General features: G+C 36.3%; 1 protein-coding gene across 1 annotated transcript in view; it reads left to right on the forward strand.

Annotated features, from left to right (window-relative positions):
• Positions 1-18783, forward strand: part of ENTHD1 (ENTH domain containing 1) — a gene marked incomplete at both ends in the record, with an annotated part of 91513 nt that overhangs the window by 21874 nt on the left and 50856 nt on the right. The window contains one exon of the mRNA XM_081059260.1: positions 10431-10549. Within this exon, the coding sequence (XP_080915386.1) occupies positions 10431-10549 (119 nt within the window). The remainder of the gene's footprint in view (positions 1-10430; positions 10550-18783) is intronic.

Raw genomic sequence — 18783 nt, forward strand, 5'->3', positions numbered from 1 at the left:
TAGAAATATGATTTTCAGGCTTTAGGAACTAGAGCTGAAACAGCTGTGCCTAGCTTCTTTGTTGTAAATTAGCAAGGGAAAAGAAGTACTTTAGAGAAGGTGTTATATACACATCATTACTTTTACTTTTTTTTTCTATTGCTGGATGTTTTCCCCCAATTTTAATTCTGGTAGACAGTTTGGGAGGTTTTTATTTAGATGAGTTTGATGTTGGAAGAAAGAGATGAGCTGAAGGATAATTGCTACTTGATGGCATGACCGAAAATTATGTAAAGCACGGTTATAACTCAGTTTCTGTGAGCTATGAGAGTTGGGTCTTTTGCTTAGAGGTAATAGGAATAAACACCATCGCCACAGACATTGTGTACAATCAGATTAGCAAAGCTTTAGCTCTGTGGTCATCTGATTGTCCATAAAAAACTCTTCAGTAGTAATAGTGTTTGCAATGGAACTTTAACTTATTAGAGAAGGATGACTCTAGTCTATGTCATAGAATTATTTCCCTAAAAATGGTATGATTCCTGTTGGACCAAAAGTTAAACTTCAAAGTAGTTGTCATGCTTTTATAAGCAAAAACACCAGTGTAGATGGGACTCCCTCCAGTGAACTTTGTACTGACAGAGTTGACATGGAGTCATACTTGGTTGCCTTGTCTCATAGGGTCTAGATGGCAGTCTGTGGTACGAATGGTAGTCGCTACTCAAGCATTTGCATTGATGAATGTCAGTGATTTTTTTTTTAATTTGAAAATAAACAGATATACAAAGAAGAAAATAACAATAACTTGTATTCCTACCACCTTAAAGCAACGACTGTTAACATCTTAGAATATTTGCTTTCCAGTCTGCTTATTTTTTGTTTGTTTTTGTTTCAGAAAAATCACTTTATTCTTGTAAAAACAATACAGGCTCACTAGAGTATCAATCACCTCTAATCCCATCACTCAGAAGTAGCCATAATTAATATTAGATGAACATGAATTCTAGGCATCTTTCTATCCATACATACATATAGAAAGAGGGATAACTAGAGAAAAATCATTTTTATAAAAATATAATTACACTAGATGCTATTTTTTACTGAAAAATAGTGCAGGTCTACTTCTGACAATAAGACTTACTAAGAGCTCTAGGAAGCCCCTTTATTGCGTAATAACCCAAGACTGGAAATGACACACTATTTGGGAGATTTCCAACCTTAGCAGAGGTATGGGAAGTCTCCAAGGATCTCTCCTTCCGAAAAATTTAATTAATTAAGTTAATTAAATAAGCAAAACAAGAACAAGACGTGTGAGCTGGGTTAAGAGGGACTTTGAGCTGGTGCCTGTGGGACACTGCAGGTGACTGTAGGGCTTGAGTTGCTTCAGGGCAGTTGTCGGTAGTTAGGAAAACGAGTTTGGGGCTTGCCTTGAGCATTCGGAAGGAAAGCCTGGGACTACTATGCTAAGCCCAGACACTCAAAGGGCGCCATAGTGATTCCAGGTTGTTCTCTCAGCAAGAAGAAAGCCTGCTCAACCACCAATTAAAATCTGGCTTAGAAATTAAAAGCATAAGTTTTGAAATGGAGGAAACAAATTTATTTGCAGATGATAGGATTTTCATATAGAAAACTTGAAAAGACCTGTAGCCACATTAGAAATACTAAGAGAGTTTTATCAAGATAGCTGGTTCTGAGATCAAAATATATAAATCAAATTATATTTCTATATGTCAGCTATAAACAGTAAACGTAATTTAAAAAATAACATTTATAGTAGCAAAAAGTTATGATTGGCTTAGGGATAAATCTTACAAGAGATGTACAAGATCTGTCCACTGAAAATTATAACAAATGAAATACATTAAAGAGGACCTATATAAATGGAAAGATATTCATGTTTGTCTATTGAAATACTCGAAAATGTAAATATCAGTTCTCGCCAAATTGCAAAGATTTAGTGGAGGGCTTCTTAAGCTTGGTGCTATTGACTTTGTAAACCAGAAAATTCTTTGTTGTCAGGACTGTCCTGTACAGGGTAGGGTGTTTAGCATTATCTGCAGTCTCTACACACTAGATGCTATAAGCACACATCCCTTCCTGTAGTGAGAGCCGAAAATGTCTGCAAATATTGTCAGATGTCCCCTGAGGGCCAAAATCGCCCCCAGTTGAGAACCACTGAGTAAGTGCAAATTACAGTCAAAATCCCAGAAGGGTTTTCAGATTGAATGTGATGGGCTGATTCTATAATTTCGCTGGAAGAGTCAGACGGTCAAGAATTTGCAAAACATTCCTGAAGAATAGGTGAAGGGCTTGCCTTTCTAGATAATAAGACTGAAGCATTAGTCATCATTGCAGAGTGGTATTGATGCAGAATTAGTGTGCGGACCGTGGAACACACTGTAGGACCCAGATGACAGACCTAGGCAACTGTGTTATCTTAATATATGACGTGATAGCATTTCAGTTGGGTGGGGAAAAGACTGGATATGACGGGGGCAATATTCATCCGTATTGAAAAAAATGCAGTTAGGTCTCTACCTCATATCATGCACAAAAACAAATTCTAGATGAATTAAGGACTCAAAAGTGAAAAAACAAAACCTCAATGTTTAGAAGAAAATATGGGAGAATACCTTTTTTACATTGAGATAGGATAGGATTTCTTAAACAGAAAAAGTACAAACATCAAAAAAAAGTCAAATTTACAAATTTGACTATTGCGGTACGCACAGTTCTAAGAATAAGTCCCAATGACCTTGCCTTTATATAATCCTTTCCCCTTAAGTGTGGGTATAATTGTGAATATGATGAATGATCACCTCATGATTATGTTAAGTATATGTCCAAAAGGGAGTATTGGGTGGGTTAATCGAATCACACGAACCCTTTAAAAGCAGAGTTTTCTCCAGATGGTGGCAGAAGAGGAAGTCAGAGGGATTCCATTTGTGAAAAGGATTTGATGCTCCCTACTGACTTGGAGATGGGGTGATAAAAGATGCTAGTGGCATCTAGAAACTGAGAGAGACCCCTGGTTACCAGCCAGCAAGGAAATGGGAACCTCAGTTCTACAATCACAAGGAACTGAATTCTGCCAACAATCTGAATAATCTTGGAAGTGGATTCTTCCCGTGAGTCTCCAGCCAGGCTGCCACCTGGATTTGGGCCTTGTGAGACCTGAAGCAGAGAACCCAGTCAAGCTTGCCTGGACTTTTGACCTACAGAACTGTTATGTGATAAATGGGTGTTGTTTTAAGCCAACTACGTTTATGGTATTTTTTTGGCAGCAATAGAAAACTAATAAAACGATATTAGATTTAAGAATTTTCTCTTCATCAAAAAAAACATAAAAAATAAAAAAGACAGGAACTAGAAGAAAAATTTCCAACACATATAACTGACGAAGAATTAGTATCCAGAATATATAAAGAATTCCTACAAATCAGTAAGAAGAGGAAGAAAAGGACAGCCCAACTGAAAGTAGAAAGGAGATGTGGAAAGCATTTTCTAAAAAATAGGAGGAAACATGGAAAGAAACATTTAAAAAAATGTTCAACCTTGTATTGTTATATAGTAGCAACAAACAATTACAAAATGAAATATATGAAAATACACAATTTACAGTAACTTAAAAAATCATCTAATGCCATATTGTGAGGAATTTCCTTCTACATTTGTAATGTTTTTGCGTGCCATCTTCCTTTCTCTCTCTCCCTCTTTCTTGCTTCTCCTTCTTTTCCTCCTTCTCTTTCCTTTTTTCCTTGTGAAATATGTTTGGTTAGTTGCTAGGTCATTTCTTTACAGCTTGTTGATGCTTTGGCAGCTCTGATGAGGCACTATTTTGAAGGCAGTAGAGAGTTAAGCACTCAGCTTCTGGAGCCATGCTGCCTGGATTTGAATCCTGATTCAAATTGTGTGGATTGTGTGACCTCGGACATGTTACTTAAACCTTTGTGCTGCAATTTCATCGTCTATAAAATGGAAATAATACAGTTACCTATTATAGAGTTGTTGTAAGAAGTGGGGTAATGTAGTTATAGCACAATAAAGTTTGGCAGTTACTTGCTCAGATACACTGAGTGATTTCTGGACTCTTCCAATCATATCTGAGACCAGTCTATTTTCTCCACGAAGTTGTAGCTTGTGGGCTATTATTTTATCCACTTTCCTGCAGCAGGAGGAATGGAAGTCCCATTCGGCCATACACTATCTTATTTAGAATACCTGGACTGTGCTCTGTCTTCTGAGTGTTTTGTATAAGTTCCTGTTCATTCTGTCTAGTTGGGAAATGTGTCCTGTTCCCATGGGCTGCAGAGATACCCTCGAGCTTCAGATCATCCACCAGTTCAGTGTGACTTTCACTTCATTACAATGTCAGCATCTTTATTTACTCCTTCTGCTACACCTAGTTTTTTTCTTTAGCTATTTCCACCTCTTCTCAGTCATAAGGAGGGGAAAAAATATCGTCTGCTCAGTTCCCTCTTTTCCAGACATTTGGATATTGATAAGAAATCTCAGGATTTTGTCAACTTGTGTCACCTTTGGGGAAGAGGGGATGTCCTAGATCTCGTTTCTTTTCTTGGCCACCAGTTATTTTCATCTTTTTTCTTTGAAAAATTACTTTCAGTTGTATCTGTTTCTGCGTTAGATTGCTGTTGTAAAATTTTTTATGAGTTTTGACTTTTGTTTTAAACGCCTCATTGAGGATTGAGTGATGGAAGTTCTGTGTTGCAGTTTCATTCTGGAGTCAGCCATTCACTATTTAAACCTGCTCTGTAGTGACTGTGTATTTCTTATTGTCCCCATAGCCGAGCATTTAACACAGCTTGTGGCTTTTCCTGTTTTTCATTATTCTTGAGTAAGAACTACTGGCAGTGTCTTAAATTTTGTATGCTATTGTTAGCAAGACACCGGCATAAAATAAAAAAACCACAGTCGACACCCATCACTATTCAGCTTCAGGGCACACTGCAGTGGTCAGGTACTTGTACCTTTCATGAAGTGGTCTCCCCAATAAGACAAGTGTCCATCAGATACCCTACAAAATCTTTCAACATTACTGATTATACTCCCAAACTGTCCTTCATATCCCCATGGCAATTTTCTGGTTACCAATTGTGCCTTCAAATCCCCTCACCCTCTCTCCCATCTCCACCCCCTCCCACCTAGCAACCCTCAGTTTTTTCTCTATATCTCTGAAACTGTTTCTGATTAGCCTGTTCATTTATTCTAGTCTTTAGATTCCACATATAAGTGAGATTATATGGTATTTGTCTTTCTCTGTCTGACTTATTTCACTTAGCATAATATTCTCTAGGTCCATCCATATCGTTGCAAATGGTAAGATTTCTTTCTTCTTTATGGCTGAGTAATACTCCATTGTATAAACGTACCACAGTTTCTTAATCCAGTCATCTACCAATGAGCATTTCGGTTGTTTCCATATCTTGGCTATTGTGAATAGCGCCACAATAAACATAGGGCTGCATAAATTTTTTCAAATTAGTGTTTTGGATTTCTCTGGATAGATACCTAAGAGTAGAATTGCTGGGTCCTAAAATAGTTCCCCTCGAGATTTAAAATATAGGAATATCATAATATGTGTACATAATGAAAGAGAATTATAAAATAAGTGGGGCAAAATCTTAACAATTACTGAATCTGGGTGAAGAGTGTATGGGAGTCATTTGTACTATTCTTGCAACTTTTCTGTTAAGTTTGAAATTATTAAAAAATGAAAGTTTAAAAAATTAGGATAAATGTCAATGATTTGAAGATGGTGAAGTATTATTATGCTCTAAGTGAAATTGTTAAGGTCATAATTCTGCAAAAGTTAGTTATAAACTTAATCACCATGAGACTTTTATATCTTATCAATTCTTCATTGGCCCAATGATTATTTTCTATGAAGGACACATTTGTTTATTTTAAAAAATTAATTTTGTTAAGAAAATGTCCAATTTACTTAAATTATACCTGAGAGGGCACTGTCAATACATAGCAACAATGTTTACTAGATGCTGAATAATACATGGAAACATTTGGGAATTTGTTCAGTTTATAGAGCATTTCATTTCCAAAATGTGCTGTTTGCATTGTTAATGTCTGATAGTTTGAATGTCAGTTTGATTATCTCATCTAAGAAATATCACAGAGTTTACCAGTTCTGCTTTGTGGTATTATCGGGGTAGTACAGGCTGAAGGAGATCTACAGCTTCTGTCTAAATCGTTCCTACCAAGTACCTAGTCTTGTATCTCAGCCCTCATCTTCACATGACTCAGTAGCATCATTTCCTGTAGCATCTTCACTGTTTCCTCTGAGGTTTCTAATTCACACACTAGTTCTTCTTGGTTTGTGAGTTCACAGTCTCAACTGATAAATAGCTTATGATCCCAATGGGACTTCATTTCCACTAAGGAACTAAATGTGTGTTCTCTTCTTCCGCTTGCTTGTGAAGATCCAGAAATCAGTGTTGTGTGATCATCTCATTTAATTAAGCACACCTCGCTTCCCGTGTTGTGCTGCCTGAAACTGAAATCATTTCTAGATGAGTTCCCATGGCCTCACTGTACTATAACGGCCTACCTTCTTGCCCCTGTAAGATTAGTTAATGTAGGGTTATAACATTTTAGTTATGCTAGGCTAAAACGCATCACCAAATATGCAAGATGTTTTTCTTTCACAGTTCTTGCTATTCTTCAGTTTTCCTCATCCTTTACTTCAAAATGGACTTCCTGAAATTTTTATTAATCTATTTCTGTGATGTCTAAAACTTAGGTTCATATAATCTCAAGGGTGATTTTGTTGTTGAGTTCTCAAAGGGTGATAATACAGTTCCTGATTAAATCACATGAAAGCACATAGGTGATCTAAGCCTCAAACTACTACTGTTTGCCAATATTTATTATAAAATCTCCAAGTCCAAAATAAGCTTATTTTAATTATTTTTTTTCATGTGAACTTACAAGAAAATGAAAAGTTAGAATCATCAGTGAGAAGTTCTTATTCTTTCTGCAGCATCTTTGGTATATACCAGACTTGTTTCTTTTGCCCATGTAGGTCCTCCTGCATGGAATAATTTCTTCCTCCACGTTTATCAGGAACATAGCCATCCTTCAAAGCTTGTTCAAACTTTACTTCCTATTTGAGGCTTTTTCTGGGTACTCTGGTATACATTGATTTTTTTTTTTCCTACTTAGCATGTCTAGGCCTAAAGTTAATTTTCCTTAAAGTTAATTTAAGGAAATTTGGGGTGTAATTATTCTCTTCCAATTGTTTCCTATAGGTCTGTATGTTAGACTTATCTCTCCAGACAGGCTATAAACATTTTGAAGGCAAGAACCATGTCTTATACCATTGCTTTTCAAGCTATTTTTCTTGCATGACCTCTAAGATGATTTTGAAAAATTACATCTAACACATTTTTAAGTTGATGCGTGATATTTTATCGTTTAAGTATAAGTAACTGCAAAGGCTATAATTCAAAATATTGACATCGAAGATGAAAGAATAAAACAAACAAAACTGTTACATGAGACTTTAAAACGTATCTAAAGAAATCTAAATACTGTTATGATTGATACCTGTAACCATTCATTTGAAAAAAATACATGAAGTCTTCTTTAACTGTTGGAATTTTTACATCAGTCCCTTTTCTACTTGAAGTATTATTTCTATTCCACATCCCTCACAGAATTTTATCCTAATAAAAAGTACTTTTATGCTTGAAAGTCTTCTCTATATCAAATATGTATATAAATTGAAATTATTTTTCTAAATTTTCTGTGACCAGAGATTTTAAGTAGTAAAATAGTCCTTCTAGATTGACTTATCATTACAATTATTTTTAGTACACAAAACCAAAACCACATAAATATATTATAAATTTTTATAAATAGTTATTAAACATAAAGGATACAATTTTATTGAAATACGTGCTTTTATGAGATACATGGAACTGTTGATTTACCCACATAGGAATATTACCCATTGCTAGAAATAAGCAGGGTTCAGCATAAATTCTGTTTGTTTAATATTTTTATAGATGTAGAAGGTCCAAGGACTCGATCACATAAAATTGTAGGTGGGAAACGAAGGTGTTTTATTTTAGCAATGTCAATCAATTCTACAAATACCTTCCAAGTAATATGCCAGAAATTATATAGTGATTTATTACAGTAATATTTTTCATCTCTTGTCAAATGTCAACTTGATTATTTCTTTTTTCAATATTGTTGCAATCAAAGGATTAGAAACACCCTATTTAGGAAAAGATTTGTTAAATAGTCATAAGGAATAATTTACTTTCTCAGTTTCTGATGATAATCCAAAAAAAACCCTTTATTAAAATTTATCAAATGAATATTCATTATTCCTGTTACACTAAACAAAAAACATTAATTGCAACATATCTGTCAATACAGTAATTTTTTGAGAAAAGGATTTTGTGTCATATTCTTTAAATATATTTTCATCAACTCTTCAGAACAGCAGATTTGATTCATTCAATTTTTGGAAATTATTTATCATATTTACCTAATTGGCAAAACCAGCTCTCATTGTCAAAACCACCCGCCAAATCAGATTCAAACTTTCTTCCGTAAACATCCTTATTTATTCAAATAGACATGTAAACAGACACCACTCTGGTTGTATTCGCATACCTGAACTCTTTTCCTAAGATTGGTAGCCAACTCTGGAACCTTGTCATAAAGTTGTGTCATTGATGAAATAAAGTGCCCCTGCCTCCCATGCTTTCTTTGCTTTCCTCTCATTGGACTCTTCCTTGGGAATGGTGCATTCTTTGACAATAGTGTGTGTGGGGGACATTAAATGAAACTTGTCACCTGTCGTGCTTCTCCATACCGTAATGTATCTGAATACTAAACATCCTGCTAGGGGCCAAAATTCCCTGTTACTTACGCTTTGCCAGTAAAAGAAGTATGTGTGAGACCAGACAAACTTTGAAGCTCTACTTTGGGTTTTCTGTGCTTTGATTGAAGGCGGCTTCCCCATACCAATCTCTTTTACTGTATTTGGTGCTGTAGAAATTCTCATGTTTGTACTTTAAGGGAAGATCTACCATAATAAGATTGGGTAAAGGCTATGTCTTTCTTTATAAAGTAGAAGAAAATTGATTATGAAAGGGAAGGGGGAAGAACCAGCCTGAGGCTTCTACACAGCGCATTCTCAGGCACATCAGTGTTTGGAAAGATACTCTTGCTTTTAAAACTATCTATGCCCACCTAGCCCTTGGGAAGTCTTTAAGTACCCCCAGTGGTTCATATACACCATTTTGAAATGGCTTTCTTACACTTCTTATTGTACCCAATAATATGCTGAGAGATAGATAGTTGGTACTAGTTCACATAGGAAGGAAAACAATATTAAGACTACAAAAACATTAGTTCAGCAAAAAATATAGTGTCAGTTTATTTTCATTGGCATATTATTTTATGTTTGTTTTAAAAAATTTTGTTTAAAGTTCTTATCAAATAATTTATACATTTTTAAAAAAAGATTTTATTGGTGAAGGGGAACAGGACCTCATTGGGGAACAGTGTGTACTACAGTTTTTTGTTTTCTTTTCCCCAAGTCATGCCGTTGTCCCCTCAATCCCAGTTGTGGAGGGTGCCATCCAGCTTCAAGCCGTTGCCCCTTCAGTCCTAGCTGTGGAGGGCGCAGCTCAGCTCCAGGTTCAGTCGCCGTTGCTAGTTGCAGGGGGCGCAGCCCACCATCCCTTGCAGGAGTGGAACTGGCAACTTTGTGGTTGAGAGGACACATTCCAACCAACTGAGCCATCTGGGAGCTCAGCGGCAGCTCAGCTCAAGGTGCCGTGTTCAATCTTAGTTGCAGGGGACGGAGCCCACCATCCCTTGCGGGACTCGAGGAATTGAACCAGCGACCTTGTGGTTGGGAGCCCACTGGCCCATGTGGGAATCGAACTGGCAGCCTTTGGAGTTAGGAGCATGGAGCTCTAACCGCCTGAGCCACCGGACAGGCCCAATCTATACATTTCTAGTTTTGTTCGGAACACATGAAGTTCACACAGCAGTAATTAAGTTCTTTTAAATATTAATTAGAATAATTAGAGTTGTTATTCCTGCTTTGCTAAAATTTCATTTGAATCATCTTCACATTTTCAAACTATTTGCTATACTATAGTATATCTTATTTTTAAAAAGATGTTTCAAATAATAAAGTTATAAAACAGAATTGTTGATGGGAGAGAGGGCTAGAATTCAAGTAGTATTTTTGAAATCTGTCTGAACTTGTCAATTTTTATAAAGGGATATATTAAGATGATTAATATTCATAGGTAACCATCAGCAGATGATGTATATGTTGTAGGCGAAATGGATCTTCAGAAGTGATGAACTTAAAAATTGTGAGCTCATGTAAAAACATTACTATTTTTGGGCAAAGTAAAATCTTAGCTTTATGTCATTGACAGAAAATGCTTCCAAGGAAGGATTGAAACAAGAGCAGTGCCAAGACGTTCTGTCGCCTAGTAGAACTGTGTTATCCCAGGAAAAGCTACCACTTAAGTTGAATGCTTGCAAATCAACGGAGGTAAGTCACTGGAGTAGTTTCCAATTGCTGCTCTAACAAGTTGCTGTCCAATGAGTGCCTTAAATCAGTGCAAATGTTAAGTTAGCTTACAGTTCTGCAGGTTGGAAGTCTGACGCAATCTCGCTGGTCTATGTGGGCTAAAATCAAGGTGTCAGCAGGGCTGATTCCTTTCTGCAGCCTCTGGGGGAGAATCTGTTTTCTTTTGTTTTCCAGCTTCATCTGTTCTAAGAGAAACTGTGCTTGTCTTTTAACTTTGGTTTTTGGTGTCTTTGTCATACAGAGTTTTAAATACGAATAAGGTTGAATTATCAAAGTGTCCCTTTATAATTTGTGCTTTAAAAAAATCTTATTTAAGAAATTCTTTTTTATTCTAATGTAATAAAGATCTCTCTCTCTGTTTTTTTAAACGTTGAAATCCTTATGCCTTTTAGAATTTTACTATATAGGGTAAGATAGGGGTCTTATTTTATTTGAACCCCTGTGTATAAATAATATATGATTTATTGAACAGTCCATCTTACTCTACTCATTTTAAAAAACATTTCATTATGAAATAATTGTAGACTTATAGGAAGTTGTAGAAATAGTACAGAGTCCCATGTACCCGTCACCCAGCTTCCCCCAATGTTGACACCTTATATAGCTGTCCTACAACATCAAAACCGGGAAATGGACATTGGTACATCAATCAGTTTTCAAATTTTCGATTTAGTACTCAATTGTTTAACCTCTGTGTGTGTGTGTGTGTGTGTGTGTGTGTGTGTGTAGTTTTATCCCAAGTGTAGATTCATGTAACCAGCACCAAAATCAAGATAGAGAACTGTTCTATTCCCACAAAAGAAGCCCCTTTTGCTACCCACCTCATCTCACGCCGCAGAACCCTACCCCCTGGCAACCACTGATCTTTTCTCCATCTCTATAGCTTTGTTATTTCTAGAATGTTTTGTAAATGGACTCAGACAATATGTAACTTTTTGAGGTAGATTTTTCTTTTCACTCAGCATAATGCCCTTGAGATCCCTTCAGGTTGTTGCATATATCAATAATTCATTCCTTTTTACTGTTGAGTAGCATCCCATCTTATAGATGCACCAGAATTTATTCAACCACTCACCCATTGAAAGATTTTGGGGTCTTTCCAATTTGGGCTATTTATGAATAAAGCAGCAGTGAACGTTTGTGTACAGGTTTTTATATGTAAAGTTTTCATATCTCTGGGATAAAGGCCAAAGAGTGATTGCTGGGTTCTATAGTAAGTGCATACTAAGCTTTTGTAAGAAACTGTCAAACTGTTTTCCAGAGTGGCTGTACCATTTTACATTCCCACCAGCAGTGCGTACGAGACCCAGTTTCTCTGCATCCTCACCAACTTTTGTTATTACCACTATTTTCATTTTAGCTCTTCTAACAGGTTTGTAGTGACACCTCCCTGTGGTTTTGTGTTTCCCAAATGGCTAATAGTGTTGAACATCTTTTCACGTGCTTATTTCAACGTGCTAACTTCTCTGGTAAAATATATGTTCATATTTTTTGCCCATTTTCTAATTGGATTGTTTGGTTTTTACCATTGAGTTTTGAGAGTTCTTCATATATTCTGGATACAAGTCTTTTGTGAGAGATATGATCTGCATGTATTTTCTTCCAATCTGTGGCTTGTCTTTTCTTTTTGACAATATGTTTCACAGAGCAAAAGTTTTAAATTTTGATGAAGTCCAACTTATCAATTTTTGATTTTATGGATCATCCTTTTGGTGTCATATCTAAGAACTCTGCTTAATGCAAGGTCACATAGGTTATCTTTTATGTTTCCTTCTAAAAATTTTATAGTTTTATGTTTTACATTTAGGTCTGTGATTTATTTTGAATTAATTTTTGTATAAGGGGTAAAGTATACATCGAAGTTCTTAAAAAAAAACTTATTTTGCCTACAAATGTCCAATTGTTTCAATACTGTTTGTTGAAAAGATTTAAATTTTACTGGTATACGCTTAAAGGTGAGTTCCTTTTCTCTCCTGTTTGTCACCCTGTGAGACTTGCCAGTGGGAAGTCTTTCATCTCTATTTAATTCTGAGAAAGTTATTTCTGGTTCAAATATTTCCTATTGTTTATTTTCATTTTTCTCTCTTTCTTGGGCTCTTCATATCTGGGTATTAGTAATTTTCTTTCTACCTGTATATCGCTTCATTTTTCTTTAAAGTTTCTATTTCTTTATTGTTTTCTTTTTTCTTCTGGAATTCTTCAGTCTGATCCTCCTATTTACTAATTTGTTCTCAGCTGTATTCATTCCTCTATTAATCCCATCTGAGTCCTCTATTTCAACATTCTATTTTATTCTTTTTATTGTGTTTGTTCCTGTTTCATATTGCTTATATCTTTCCTTATTTATTTTAGTATGTATATTAAGCGTATTTTAAATTCTTGGTCCATCTTTTCTGATAGCTGTGCTTTTGATGAAACCTATAATTCAGTTTAAAACTTTCCTTTTGAAATAACTTAGATCCTCAAGGTACTGGTTACTCCGAGGGGTTATGGCTGCTTTGCCTGGGATTGCTAAAGGCGGAAACTTAGTGTGTATCAGTTCTATCAGTGTAAGTGGGAGGTGGGGGAAATGGACTCGTGTGGAGAGCACTTCTCTCCCTTACCCTCTCCCTCCAAGAATATGAGAGTTAATCATTCCTCACTGTAAGGATCAATGCGTCAAGTTACATCATTATCCTTAGCACCCCAAGAAGAAGCTTTAGGGGGAGACACTCCTTAAATTGTGAACCCCCCACCCTGGGGGATTGGAAGAGGTCCCCACTGATTGCTCTCTTCTCCTTACCCACTCAGGGCTTCTGCACTGACCAGAAGCGCTCCTGAGGACAGCTATCTGAGTCACAGCAGGTGCGCAGACAAGTTCCAAGGCAACGCATGGTGGGGGTAATTCTACCAGCTTCTTCCTTATTTTATCCAACCACGGCTCAGGCCACCTTCTGCCTCAGGCAAAACCCTACACTGACTCCCCTCCCCCACTCACTCAAGCGTACCAGGTCAGAACACCCCTCCATCTCCTCCCAGCAGCCTCTCTAGTTTCTTCTCATTTTGGTGTAATCTCTTTATAGTACCTCCAGGGTTGATCTTGAGAGGGGACCCACGAGAACCAGAACCAGAACCTGCTCTGTTCTTCAGGGTTCTCTGACCTTCTCAGACATACACTCATTTACTCCTGTTAGTACTTTCACATGAAAACATGTATCTTCAATTCTGGCATCTGTAGCTCTCCAAGTATTACTTTTTCTCTATTTCCTTGAAATATTTTTTCTGCTTAATTTCTATTAGATATATTGGGCCACTTATTTTCTCATTTTCCATGTCTTTCAACTGCTTTTAAAAATATGTTTTGTCTCATTATAAACTCCATGCATCAAGCGTTTTATTTCAATAGCCATATTTTCCATTTCTAGGATTTCTCATTGCTTATTTATATCCATTTGTACTTATTTCATCTTTGCCTGTTTTTGTTTCTTGTTTTCTTATTCCTTTAAATTAATGTTATCCTTTCCATTATCTTTTTGAGGACTCTAAACATACTTAATTTTAAATACTTTTTAGATTTCTTAGCTTCATTTGGTCAGGAGTGAATTCAGTTTTTTCTGTGTTTTGGAATATTGTTTCGTAAGCTTCTTTTGAGTGGTTCACGTTCTTTTTTATCTTCCTTCTCTCAGTGTTCTTACCTTTCCCTGCCTACCAGTTTTTCATTTGTCTCCTCCCGATACCCAGCACTGCAGGTCCACATTCAGGACTTACACTGGCAGCTTGGGGCTTCTTCATTTTTGCTCATATCAGAGATATTGCAGATCTGGTCCCCAGGGACACTGAGGACCAATTGCTGGTGAAGTTGAGTTTGTATCTTCTCACCCACCTGGGTGTGAAACTTTTAGAAGCCGTAGTCCCAGGCTGTGATTGATGCCAGGTTAATTCAGCTTCCTTTATAAGTAGGCGATCCCAGTGCCCGGGCATAATTTCAAGTAGTGAGCCCATGTTTAACATTCCTATCTTGGACGGACACTTTAAATCCGTATTTACCTCTCAGGAGTTGAGCTCCTGGTTTTCTCTGCCTTTTTTTCTGGACCCAAAGCCCCAAAGGTCCACAGCTCCCACTTTCTATTCCTGCTCTCCTCCATGAAGGTATCTTGTTTTTGAGCATGACTGGGTCTTTAATTTTCACATTTGTATTTTCTCTTTCATTGCTATGTGTTTGGAGAAGGAAGGTGCCCCAAAGTATGAACTTACAGAACTGTCTTGACTGGAAATCTGTTCCACTTAAGACAATATGAAATTGTTGGATTCACTCATCTGTTTTTCTGTTTTATGTGTGATTCTCCTACTAGCAGGACAGCTCTTTGAGAGTAGAGACCTTTTTAGTCTTATTCATTACCAAATGTTCAGTTGCCACATTTTCGTTAATGAAGAAATGAAGGAATAGTAGACATTCACTGTTGACGCCTCCAGTGTTTCCTGTGAAAGAGGCCTCTTTGGTCCCCTGCTCAGTGCTTTGTTTAGTGCTCCCTGCCACAGCTCCTGTGATGGAGGTTGAAATTATTTCTTGACCTTGTGTTCCCAACCCCTTCCTACAACCCAATTAGGTATTGAATTTACTTGATTTTCTAGCAGCAACCAAAAGTACATAAAATTAAAATTTCCCGGTTCCTTAACTGCATAATAGTCCGCAGATTGAACATATGTAGATTATTTTAAAAGATAGTAAGTCAAAATGATTTTTAAATTTGAGATCAGTTTATTTGCTGCTGATGACTTCTAAGGGAGAAAATAGACTGGAATAATTTTAACATGCTTTGGAGCCTAACGAAGGCATAAAATACCACTTAGTTTTTTTTGGTTTCTTTGGTATGGGTCTTTAAATTCTCATTATTATTGGTTTTTCTTATTTTAGAGGAACCTACTGTCATTGATCTACATCACTGCACATCTTATATCAGTGAGCAGAAAAAGCCCTTCTTTCAAAAGAAGTTTAAAGCTGGATTTTCCATTTTCAAAATATCACTATATCATAACACTATTCCATCATCCTACTGACAAGCATCTCCTCTTATTACTGTTAGAAACATTTGATGTATTCCAATATGTCCTCTTCAGTAATCTGCTTTTGCAGCAGGAGACAAAAGCTATCAAGTTGAACAGTAAATCTAATTGTTTTTGCCAAATGTACTGCATCTATATTAACATTCTCATGTTCTTAATACAGAATGAGAAGGAAATGATACTGTTGGTTGCTTAGGCAGAATGAGGGATGCTTAAAAAGTATCTTTTAAAAACTTTAAATAGAAACCTCTTTAACTGTTGTCTTTCTACAAATGAAAGAATTATCTTAAAGCAGTAAATAAAATTCTTCACAGAATAAGGCTTTCGAAAGCAGAACAGTGCTTACCTGTGTAAAGGAAAGTCTTTATTTACATTTATGACTCTTAGACATGGATGTGTTTTCTCTCTGCCTATTGTCCAGAATTTTTTTATTAAATTTGCTAATTAATAAAGGTATCTGTAGCTTTTCATCACCTCAAAAGACCTTCCTCTTTTCCTGTTAGAGGAGATTCAGCAAAGGTTATGACTTTTTTGGTAACAGTTGTTTCCATAGCAACAGATAGGGATGCTATGAATTGGTTCCCACAAAATTAAAGCTGACCAAAGCCTTCAGTCTGGTTGTAAGTTACTAAATTGCTAGTGATAGAAGATAAATGTTTATTTCCTACTGCCTCCATTTATTATTTTGCTAAGTGAAGAGTAAAGAGTTTTTATCTTTGGGTTTACCAGCATGTCATTTATATTTGCAAAAATCTGAACTTATCAAAGCTGTTAGAGAACTGGAAATTATACTTATTCTAATTATGTTAATTTATTATTCCTTTACCTCTTTTCTGCATTATTGCTTTATGCTTAAAAATCCCTTTTGATTTTCATGTAGGTACTTTTATTACTTTTAAATTAGAAAATACTTGGGCTGGCCCGGTGGCTCAGGCGGTTAGAGCTCCGTGCTCCTAACTCTGAAGGCTGCTGGTTCGATTCCCACATGGGCCAGCGGGCTCTCAACAAAAAAAGGCAAAAAAAAAAAAAAAATTAGAAAGTACTTATTGAAAGAAATTTAAACAATATGAAAGGCTTCAGAGTGAAAAGCAGTTTCTTCTTACTTCTCTACAGTCCGTCAGTTCCTTTCCTCAGAGGCAACTGTTACTAGCAGCTTTCTATGACTTTTGGGGGGGAAAATTTTCTGTATCCACACATTTCTTTTACCTGAGTGGATTCATTCAATATATACTGCTCTGCAACATGCTTTGAACTAAGCGATATATTTTGGATTTTGTTTTATAATAATAAATGCAATCATTCAATATATATTGTTCCAACGTATGTTTTTTCCCTAAACTAAATGTTAAGGACATATTTCTAGATCAGTACATATAACTGTGCTGTATTCTTTTATTTTCATTTGAAAAAATTTTTGCTTGTCCTAAAAATGTAAGCCCAGAACACATTGACTTCACAGGAAATCTACTCTGAGAAATGTTTTTCTAGGCTGAGCACCTGTTTCTCCATAGTTTTCCACAAAAGAGCATATACATGTTAATTGCCTTCAGTGTACAACTGCTGTCGTCCTGCCAATACGTGAGTAATACCCAAATTACCTACACTGTGCTGTCCTGAATGTTCTTAGTTATACTCTAACATCACTGACTGCCAAAGATTTTCTGGGATAAATTCACTGTCACTTGAATTCTTCGGCTACTTTTGAAGATGAAGTCCAAAGAACTGTGAAATGCTTCTCCTTTGGGGGGATACTTTATAGGCCTTAGCAATTAGCAACAGAGGCTTTGCTGATTCTGTCTGGCACTACTGGGAGATCACCATTTATAAAAATTTCATCACGAAGATCCTTACGCTCAACACCTTAACATGATGGTTTTCGTGTGACTTTTTTCAGTCTACAACCAACACCTTTAATTCATTTCAGGGCTCTAATCATTACTTTTAAGCTTCAACCTGCAGATCAGCTTCTCACTATCTCTGCAGATGTCAAAGAAAGGCCACTGCCAAAGGCCTGAGGCTACTCGCCCGCTCAACCTGGACAGAAGCCAGCTTGGCTTCTAGCTACACAGCCAACCTCGGAGAGAGCCACTGTGCTGTGTTCTTGATGGATAAATGAATCTTAATTTATTAACCATTTCTGTATTGGTAATCATTTAGGGATTTTCATGTTGATGGAGGGATGGACAGTTAGGTCAGTGGAATAGAATAGATAACCAAGAAATAGACCCACACAAATGTGGCCAACTGATTTTTGACAAAGTTCAATGAAGGAAGGATAACGTTTTCAACAAATGATATTAAAGCAATTGGACATTCGCAGGCAAAACCATGACTCGCAACTTAAACATTGTATGGAAATTTACTCCAAATGGATCACGGACTTAACTATAAAATGTAACACTGTAAATCTGTTTTAAAATATTGGAGAAAAATCTTTGGGATCTAGGGCTGGCCAAAACCATCATCCCTAAAAGAAAAACAATGATGTAAAACCTCATCACAATTGAAAACTTTTGCTCTGTGCAAGACCCTGTGAAGAGGATAGAAAGGCAAGGTACAAACTGGGAGAAATGTTTTCAAACCACGTATCCGGCAAAGGACTAATATCTGGAGAATGTAAACAGCTCTTAAAACTCAACAGTTAGTGTGAAAAAGGTGACGGGATTAAGAAACACAAATTGGCAGTTACCAAATAGTCACAGGAACGTAAAGCACAGCATAGGGAATATAGTTGATAATATTGAAACAACTGTGTATAGTGCCAGATTAGTACTAGACTAATTGGGGGGAAATCACTGCATAAATTATATAAATGTCTAACCACGATGCTGTACACCTGAAACTAATATAAAATGATGTTGAATGTCAACTATAACTGGAAAAAAAATAATAAAATACCTCAACAGTTAAAAACCAAACAACCTACTTAGAAAATGGGCAAATGAACAGTCACTTCAGCAAATACAGATGGCAAATAAGCACATGATGAGATGTTCAGCATCATTAGCCATTTGGAATATGCAATTTAAACACACAGTGAAATATCAAAATTGCTAAAATAAAAAATAGTGACAACACCAAATGCTCGTGAGCATGTGGAGAAATTGGATCACATATATATTACTGGTGGGATTGTAAAATGGTACAACTAC

The sequence above is a fragment of the Rhinolophus hipposideros genome, assembly GCF_964194185.1.
Source record: "Rhinolophus hipposideros genome assembly, chromosome: 9".
Taxonomy (NCBI): Eukaryota; Metazoa; Chordata; class Mammalia; order Chiroptera; family Rhinolophidae; genus Rhinolophus; species Rhinolophus hipposideros.